Source organism: Montipora capricornis, chromosome 10 (genome assembly GCF_036669925.1).
Source record: "Montipora capricornis isolate CH-2021 chromosome 10, ASM3666992v2, whole genome shotgun sequence".
Taxonomy (NCBI): domain Eukaryota; kingdom Metazoa; phylum Cnidaria; class Anthozoa; order Scleractinia; family Acroporidae; genus Montipora; species Montipora capricornis.
In genome coordinates this window covers 60,404,541-60,413,872 of record NC_090892.1, presented here as the reverse complement: position 1 = coordinate 60,413,872, position 9,332 = coordinate 60,404,541, and the positions used below count along the sequence as shown (strand labels likewise).

Here is a 9,332-nt window from a genome sequence, read left to right as displayed (position 1 = left end):
CACCATTCTGCCATTCCTGGAATGAAGGGAAATGCCGGTGGCTATTTGGGAAGTGCAAGTTCCGCCACAACTGCAGCAATTGCGAGGGAGAGCATACCAAGGCTAACTGCCCCTTTCCCCGCTCAGCTGGATTTCGTTCCCGTTCCCGCTCCCCCTCCCCTGGAGGGAGCAGGGGACAGTACTGAGGGGCGAGGTTCGCCCAGTGTTGTGTTTGTACATAGTTTGAATGATGTGATTGCGTTGCCTCGCCAGCCGAATGGATTGCCTCAGTTGGCAAAGTTGTTTTGTCCTGTTCCAGTTTCAGTTCCAGTCTCAGTTCCCGTTTCTGTTCCAGTTAAGCCCAGCGTTCCAGTTGTCTCTTTTGCCCCGTTATCTCCGGTGTCTCAGGTCACACCATTACAGTTGGATCAATTTCAAGCCGAATTATGCCACCATCCCAACAAGTCAGCTGTGGCATTTGTGACTTCTGGCATACGGGATGGATTTCGGATAGGCTTTGACCCATCCTTGGTGTCCCTCAAATCTGCATTTTCAAACATGCGTAGCTCTGCTGAGCACCCATCAGTGATTGACTCCTACTTGCAAGCTGAAGTCTCTTCTGGCAGGGTGGCAGGTCCTTTTCCAGTGCCCCCGCTTCCGTCATTGCAAATAAGTCGTTTCGGGGTGATCCCCAAAACTAATCAGCCTGGGAAGTGGCGTCTCATTTTAGACCTATCATCCCCAGAGGGGCAAAGCGTCAATGACGGCATCCCTAAGCCCCCGTTTACAGTTCAGTATGTTTCAGTGGATGCTTTCATTGATGGCATAATGTCTCTGGGTCGAGGAACGTTAATGGCCAAGTTCGACGTGGCCAGTGCATATCGGAATGTGGCTATCCACCCAGACGATCGCCCCCTTCTTGGCATGAAGTGGCGTGGGCAATATTTTGTGGATTTGGTGCTCCCTTTTGGGCTGCGTTCAGCACCATTTATTTTCACCGCCATTGCAGACCTGGTTGAATGGATCCTGGTTCACAATTATGAGGTTACATTTCTCCGTCATTACTTGGACGATTTCCTCACTTTGGGCCCACCGGCGTCCCCTGTGTGCCACAACAACCTTCAAACCTGCGTTCGTCTGTGTACAAAACTTGGCCTTCCCCTTAATCCAGATAAGTTGGAGGGACCCGCGACTCGTCTTACAATCCTTGGGATTGAACTTGACTCCGAGAACCTTCAGGCTCGCCTTCCGACTGACAAGAGAGATAGGATTGTTTCACTGTTAGATGAGTGGTCGGCAAAACGTTTTTGTAAACGTCGCGAGCTGGAATCCCTGATTGGCCATCTCCATCACGCCTGCAAGGTCGCCCCACAGGGTAGGACATTCCTTCGCCGGATGATCGACTTGCTTTGTGCCTTTCGCCGTGATGATCACCCCATTAGGCTTAACCAGGAATTTCGGCGGGATTTAACCTGGTGGCGGGAACTGTTCCAAACGTGGGATGGCCTCAGTTTTTTCTGCATGCCCTCATGGGCACCTCTCCCGGACTTCCAGGTCTCATCGGATGCAGCGGGCTCTTTGGGCTATGGAGCTATTTTTAAATCCCACTGGTTTGCTGGTGCCTGGTCAGCTGCACAAAGTTCCTCATCCATAGCGTACAAGGAGCTCTTCCCAATTGTAGTGGCAGCCTATCTGTGGGGCTGTCAGTGGGTATCTCGGCGGGTCGAGTTCTTTTGTGACAACGAGTCTGTGGTGGCTGTACTTAAGTCTGGCACCTCGCGGGACAAAAACCTAATGGTGTTGCTGCGTTATTTGACTATGCTGGCCATCCATCATTCCTTCTCATTTACAGCTTCATCTGTTCGAGGCAAAGCTAATCCAGTTGCTGATGCACTCTCTCGATTCCAATTTCAGCGGTTCAGACGCCTGGAGCCACAGGCCGACCCAACCCCGTCTCCTATTCCTGCTTCCCTTCTGGCAGCGCTTCAGATGCCTTGACTCAGAAGTGTCGGTTCTTACTTACCCAAGGTCTTGCCCCTTCCACCCGACGAGTGTACCGATCCGCCCAACGTTCATTTACAGACTTTTGCCGCCAGGATGGTCGTGCAAACCAGGATGGCTCCATCCCCCCAGCCACTGAGGAGACTCTCATGCGCTTTGCTTCCTTCCTGGCCGACAACCTGAACCATTCCTCCATCAAGGTCTATCTATCAGCAGTGCGCTCCCTTCACATTGACCATGGCCTTCCCGACCCGCTAGTCAACTGTCTTCGTTTGCAGCGTCTGCTAAGGGGTATTAAGCGAGTTCAAGGTCCAGTGTCACCCAGGCGCCTACCTATCACCGTTGATCATCTGAAGGTCATTCAGTGCTCTTTGGACCTGTCTACTAGAGACCATGTGATGTTGTGGGCTGCGTGCTGCTTGGCATTTTTTGGGTTTTTGCGTGCGGGCGAATTCACGGTCAACTCGGCCTTTGATCCTCACACCCATATGACTGTTCGCGACCTGCAAGCGGACTCCTTGGTGAATCCCTCTTGTTTCAAAGTCCGTATCAAGTGTTCCAAGACAGACCCCTTCCGTGCGGGTTGTGATATCTACTTGGGGCGTGGCTCGCTCTGTGTGCCCCATAACAGCGTTGGGCACGTACTTGTCTCTGCGTGGGTCTGCTCCAGGGCCCCTGTTCTTGTTTAGTGATGGTCGTCCTCTTACCCGGCAGCAGCTATCATCCTTTTTGCAGTCTACCCTACATGGGGCTGGGTACTCCGGCGCCTACTCTGGCCATAGTTTCCGGATTGGGGCGGCGACCACTGCAGCGGCACGTGGTGTTCCGGATCACCTGATCAAAACCTTGGGGCGTTGGTCGAGCGAGGCATACCAGATCTATATCAGAACTCCAGTTAGTTCCATTGTCCGTGTTTCCTCCCAGTTGGTGGCGTAACAGGTAGTGGATTTCTCTGGTTACCAGCGGGGGTGGGTGCCTCAGGTTTGGGCTATCGGGGGCTTAGGCCTAGTTGCCCCGAGCCCCCTTGCTCCGGGTTCTTCTTACCCGGAGATCCCTTCGGCATGGCGCGGGGGGCTCGTGGCTTGGTTGCGGGTTGGGCAGGCCAGTCGGGTGTTCTAGCGCCTTGGGGATGTGACTGCGGTTGCAGCCCCCAGGCTTCCTGGGCACCTACCCTCCACTGGCGACGTGGGCGTTAAATATAGTTAAATAAAATTTAACATAGTTAACGACTAGGAGCTAGTCTGGTCAGTAGTGTTTTGCAGGCGGTTGTTAGTGTCTTGGCCGTCTGGTAGCGTTGTTCAGCGTTTTGGTGCGTTCTGTAGCGTTTGTTATAGTTACATGGTTCACGACCGGGAGCTAGTCCGGTCAGTAGCGTTTTGCAGGCGTTTGTTAGCGTTGTTATGCGTTTTTGTAGCGTTTGCAGCACTCTTTAGGTTGGGGGAGCCCTGGGGCTGACATGGTTCAGCGGTATTCCTGCGTAGTGCATGCGTTGTCCAATGTGCTTGCAGCGTGTTTGTTGGCGTGGCGTTGTGAGTCGGTTTAGGAGTTTAGTGGTTCTCGGCGTTCCCTCCCTCTCCCCCCCCTTTCTTTTTTTTTTGTGCTCTTTTTTTTTGTGTGTTATTATTATTATTATTATTATTATTATTCCACTGAGCTATCTGGCTCAAGTGTGACGGGTGCCTTAGGGGGGCCTGGCGCGGGGGGCTCGTGGCTTGGTTGCGGGTTGGGCAGGCCAGTCGGGTGTTCTAGCGCCTTGGGGATGTGACTGCGGTTGCAGCCCCCAGGCTTCCTGGGCACCTACCCTCCACTGGCGACGTGGGCGTTAATTGAGCATTAAATTAAACACCTTTATTCACTGAGATTTTCCTTCCTTGCTGGAATGGTACTGATAAAGTGTATTACAATATCTGTAAAAAGCTATCAGAACTAGGCTGTAATGTACCTGTGGTTGATTCATCATTTCACGTTGTTGATCACACACTCCCATTTGCGGATTCAATAACTCCTGAGGCTGATGCTGTAGCGGTTCAAAGTGCATTGACTGCACATGAAAATCACCTTGGAGAAACAAAAACTAACTAATAGACACTTACTCTTGAATTTGACAGAATGTTGAGCTCTGATTTTAAGTTTACTTTGGTCATAACACATAATTCTCTTACACACGTACCACATACACTGTACATAAAAATTTCACCCACAAAAGGTTGGTTGTCATCTTCCTTAGCATAATTTGTTGTACTTTGTTGAGATCACAATACTATAATAATTATGGATACACATATAAAGGCTGTATGGGGTTTCAGGGAGGATTTGCAGTGAAGATCATCAAGCATTTTAAAGGAGTAGTGCCACGCTATTTTAGTCAAACTTCAAAAGACTAAAAGACGTGCCCTGCATCAATGAAAACGGAAAAAATAGTACTGTAGTTTTGTTGCCAATGACCATTGAAGTGCACTGAAGCTATTCTTCGTTCTTTGTGCAGTCAAAAACAAAAATGATGGAGGTGGATTGAAACTTGAAAGAGACCAAAAATTAAATACGAAGAGCTCTTTGTGCCAAAAACATATTTCATATCTTGTCGGTGGATTGTCAGGACTGTTGTACAAGTATGTGTGAGCTAAAGTAGTAATTTAGATTTTTACCCATTTTGGACCTAAAAACAGCAAATTAAGCATGACAGTGCCCCTTTAAGACGCTTTTTGAAACAATGAAACCAAAACCATACTTGATTACATCATTAAAACCCTGAACCATTAATCTACCGTATAATCAATTTTGGCATGACAATTATGTTACGTTTTATTATTGTTCCACTGCACTGCTAGGCCCGAAACCAATGGAATGGCATATTCTTATAATGTTAACACCGGTAAATGACTAATGTAACAGAGATGAACATGACATGGAAATTCTGTGAAAATGTCTGAGGTCTTCCTTACCGGACGTGAACCTAACTTAATGGCCAAGCACTCCCATAAGTCCCCTATATGTAGCTAAGTGAGAAAGCACATGTAAACTGTTTAAGTCACACAAGGGATAACCGGTAAATTTTCTAGTGTTGGTTTGAAAAGTACACATATAGGTTCATTTTAGCTCTAGCAAGAAGGGAATAGTAATTTAAAACAAAAGATGCAAAAATAATCCCATGATCATGCAAATCTGGCTGTGTCATCATTGAAAAGCAATACAGTATACATATGAACATGTATCCTTTCATTCATTTAAAGGGGTAAGTATTCACTGTCTCCTTCCCTACAACACTTGATTCACCATTCCAACATTTTCAGTCACAACTGCCACTTGAACCGGTGACCTAGTTAGTTGAATGACCTAGCTCCATGAGTCTCTTATAGCTCAGTAGTAGAGCATCCCAAATTTGTAGCAATTCTACAACTTAGCAGTAAAATTCAGTAACCAATTAAATATAAAATACCTAAGTTTTGTTTCTGCTGCTGCTGCTGAACCATAGGATTTGGCCAAGGGCTTGCTAAAGACTGTTGTTGCTGCATAGCGGAATAGTTTTCATAGCCTTCTTTCTGCTCTAACTCTTTATCTATGGCCTGAAAATAATACAAAAGGATGCATTGCTCACCTGAACCTAAACAAAAAGTACCATTACAATAAAACAATCCTTTTTCTCCAATGTATGAAAGTTTGCTTAATTAAAGGGGTGGACTTAGATGTTGTTCCCCCATTCACCTTAAGCGTCCCCAATCGGCAAGTAAAATCTTCTGGTGTTAACCAGAGTAAAAAAAGAATAAAGTAAGTCAATTTAAGTCAAACATTATTAAAGCAAGCTAAAAAACGTTACGCTGCTGTGGACCTACTACAAAACTATAATAAAATGAATAGACACTTTATTGAAATGAAAGTTACCAGGGACATACAGTATGTACCAAACAACAGGTATCTGATGAACATGATGCTCCTATCACAAGTAGGAAGATCAAAGGACAATTCAAACCAAAAGAACACAAACCTCCAATTGTTAAACAACCAAACATTGTTTATTTCTACAAGTGTGGTCTGTGCAAAGCACACCATGTCGGCTTCACAAGTCAACACCTACATCGTGTGGTCCTGGAGGCTAAACGATAAACAATTGGCAATCATGTACAGGACGAGCATGGAAAGGATCCGGAGACCACCGAAAGAAGTTTCAAGATTTTAAAGAAGTGTCAGAGTATACTACAAGGAAAGGTTACATTTATACAAATATTGGCCGTGTAGTCTTCAGTTCCCACTGCCTGCTCCCGTCTGACCTTGCAGCTCCGTCGGTAGAGTGGCGGAGATCTAACCCGAAGGTTGTGGGTTCAATTCCCACCCTGGTCAGAGTTTTTCTCTGTCCTTGTGTGGGCCCATTTCCATCAGTAGGGCTAATACTCAATATGGGATAGAAATCTAGCATTTCACGTTACACTACACTCACTTCAGTTAATTCTGTTCAGAGTATACTAGACTGTCTGATATTTGAAATGCTCTTAATTCGTGAACTCAAACCGAAATCAAACAGAGTGATTTGATCCGTGCAAAAGTTTTTTTACCTAATTACTTCACTTTTATTGTCTCCTTCGCTCTTTTATTGCATTGTTTCCATGAAAATATTTTAGAGTTTTTGGTCAATACCATTACCTCATTAGCATTTCTACAATAATATCTTTCAACTTGAAAATGACCGTTGAACGGTCAAAACATCATTATTTTTTAAAGTTAACTTTCATAGTAAAGAAAAAAGATATAATTGTATAATATAAAAAAAATGTCTTGAAACTAGTATGTACGCAAACTTACTAATAATAATGAAAATCTTTTTTCTTACAGTGTATTAACCCATTGACCCATGAGAGTGACAGTTAGTAGATTTTACTGTCTAATGCCAGATGATTTTCCTCGTCAATGGGGGGCATCCTAGGGCGTTTGAGGTGTGAATGAGTTAACAACCTTGACAGCTTCATTATCAAAAGAACAACTTGAAAGTTGAAACAAATACTTCCTTAAGGTAAACTTAAGAGTTTTAAACGGAATTCAGTGGAAATTCTAGCTAATCTATTCAAAAAGCTGCAGATAACTGGATCCCTATAACTTAGTGGATTTCTTCCAAATTCAGTTTTGGGACCTACTGTAACAAACTGATTACAGGCGGTTTAGGGCTTGAAATTAGCAGTTGTCTGGTCATACCAGACAACCAGAAAGTTTACTGGGCGACCAGTTTTTTTGGTAATATGAAAAGCCTGGTTGCCCGAACAAAAAACTACAAACAACCCAGCCAAAAATAGAAAATGAATTACATACTATACTGTAAGCAGCCAACTCACTTTTTGGTTTTCTATTGTTAATGTCCGATTGTATTATAAAGTCAACAATAATGAATTTGCTGCAGCCGAGTATTCTCCCATATTTTGAATATACGTTGCTTTTTACAAGAAATTGCCACATAGGAAAATGCAAGAGACAAAAATTTATCACAAAAATTAGACCCCATTTCAAAAATGCTAAAATTTAAACCCAGACTTCTGCGAAAAAAAAAAAAAACCACAAGCGCACACTTAGAACTATGGGATACCCAGCTCCAATGCCATCTGATTGCATCTCAACACGACATACCTTTTAGTGATGGGCAACCAGGCATTTATCAGGGCAACCAACCTTATGGATTTAGTTGCCCGTCTTTTGAAACAAGGACAACCTGGAACTTTTTTTCAATTTCGAGTACTGTGGTACTGTATGTGTTGATCTAGTTAGAGTGCCCCTGTGATTAAAAAACTCCAATGCTGCTCATTAATTCTACAGAGTATACATACATTGCATTCCAGGGAGCCTTTGTCATCATTATTTTTCTTCATGATCCAGCTCTCTCAAGATCTTAACCCTTTAAGCCCCGAGGGGTTCCCCATTGACGAGTAAAATCGTCTGGCGTTAGACAGAGTAAAATCTATAAGTGCCATTTGGCACTATCGGGGCTGAAAGGGTTAAAGTAATAGCGGACCCTTATATAGAAAATTCCAGTTAAAATAAACAGGTGTCTTTTTGAAATCAAGGCTTGAAACTTTGGTCACTTAATGTTTTGTTAACAAAGTTTTGGAATCCAAAGAAAAATAAGAATTGATTTTTTTGGTTACAGTGGCACCTTAAAGCTTTTGTAATAAAAGATTTGCTTTTGAGGCTGATGCTTCATTATTATCAATATACGCGGCCAAATACAAAATCTGCCTCTTCAAAACACATGCTCAGCGGGCCGCAAAAGACTGACAGCGGGCTGCTAATGCATTATCAGCCCTACAGCTGATTGGTTCTTGCGTCAACTTTGTGATATGCCTATTATTTATAGACGATTTTATGCATTTTTTCGGTAATTTTAAATAAGTTCACTGGACTGAGTTGATTCTTTAATAGCTTGTTCCATCAACACTTACATGATGATTTGAAGTGACTTTGAATTCGTTATTCACTTAGCTTGTATTATTAGAACTCGCATTCTTGATATCATTTGGCCTTGTTTATTGATAATAATGATAATGACATGACTTTTTTGGGGAATATTGTTTATTTGTGCCCTTGCAGTGTCATTTGCGGCCCTCCCGCTTCGCGCTCGGGCCGCAAGTGACACTACGCGGGCGCAAATAAACAATATTTCCGAAAAAAGTCATGTTATTCCCTTATTAACATACACCTTAAACATTAGGCCCCAGTTGTTCAAAAGGTGGATAACATATAACGCCATCCACCGGATAAATCACTATCCCAGTTAGATAGCACAATTGGTTTCACTACGAGTTATCCAATGGATAGTGATTTATCCGTTGGATAGCGCTATCCATCGCTCGAACAACTAGGACCAGAACTAGAACGCGTTTGTAAGAACAGTATTCAATTCAATGTTATGCCGGCCAGTTAGTTTAATCTAAACAAGAAGCATCATTCAAATCTACTCTGACGTGGCGATGAGTTAATTAACACCACTGGCAAAAGACTGGGCTTTCACTTCCACTGAACCATACTTTGATCGACCAACAACAAACTTTATGAAAAAGAAGGCATGAAAGACCAGAAACCAAACGAGCAAATCCAACGTCTTTCCTTTTCGATGAATCCCTTTAGATTAAAAATTACCTCTTGCAGCCTTTCAATTAGAACTCCTTTGTTTCCGCTTTTCTTCAGGCCTCGCGATTCTAGCTCTTGTTTAAGTTCCTCGACCTTCAGCTGAGAAAGTCTTCTCCCACGGAGCATTATCTCACGCTCCGCCATCTTGTAATTTATGAGCGCATGAAACACAATCCGGGATACTTTTGTTATGAAAGGTTTGCTCATTGGTTTAATATAATTGGCCAATCAAATTAGATGATAGAACA

At 43.8% G+C, this 9,332-nt stretch overlaps 1 protein-coding gene across 1 annotated transcript in view; it reads right to left on the bottom strand.

Moving 5' to 3' along the window:
- Positions 1–9,241, bottom strand: part of LOC138022152 (apoptotic chromatin condensation inducer in the nucleus-like) — a 25,357-nt gene extending 16,116 nt beyond the window's left edge. Inside the window, exons 1-3 of the mRNA XM_068869185.1 lie at positions 9,094–9,241; positions 5,417–5,543; positions 3,923–4,038 (exon numbers count right to left, since the gene is read on the bottom strand). Of these exons, the coding sequence (XP_068725286.1) occupies positions 3,923–4,038; positions 5,417–5,543; positions 9,094–9,228 (378 nt within the window). The 5' untranslated portion in view covers positions 9,229–9,241. The remainder of the gene's footprint in view (positions 1–3,922; positions 4,039–5,416; positions 5,544–9,093) is intronic.
- Between the last annotated feature and the right edge of the window lie 91 nt (positions 9,242–9,332).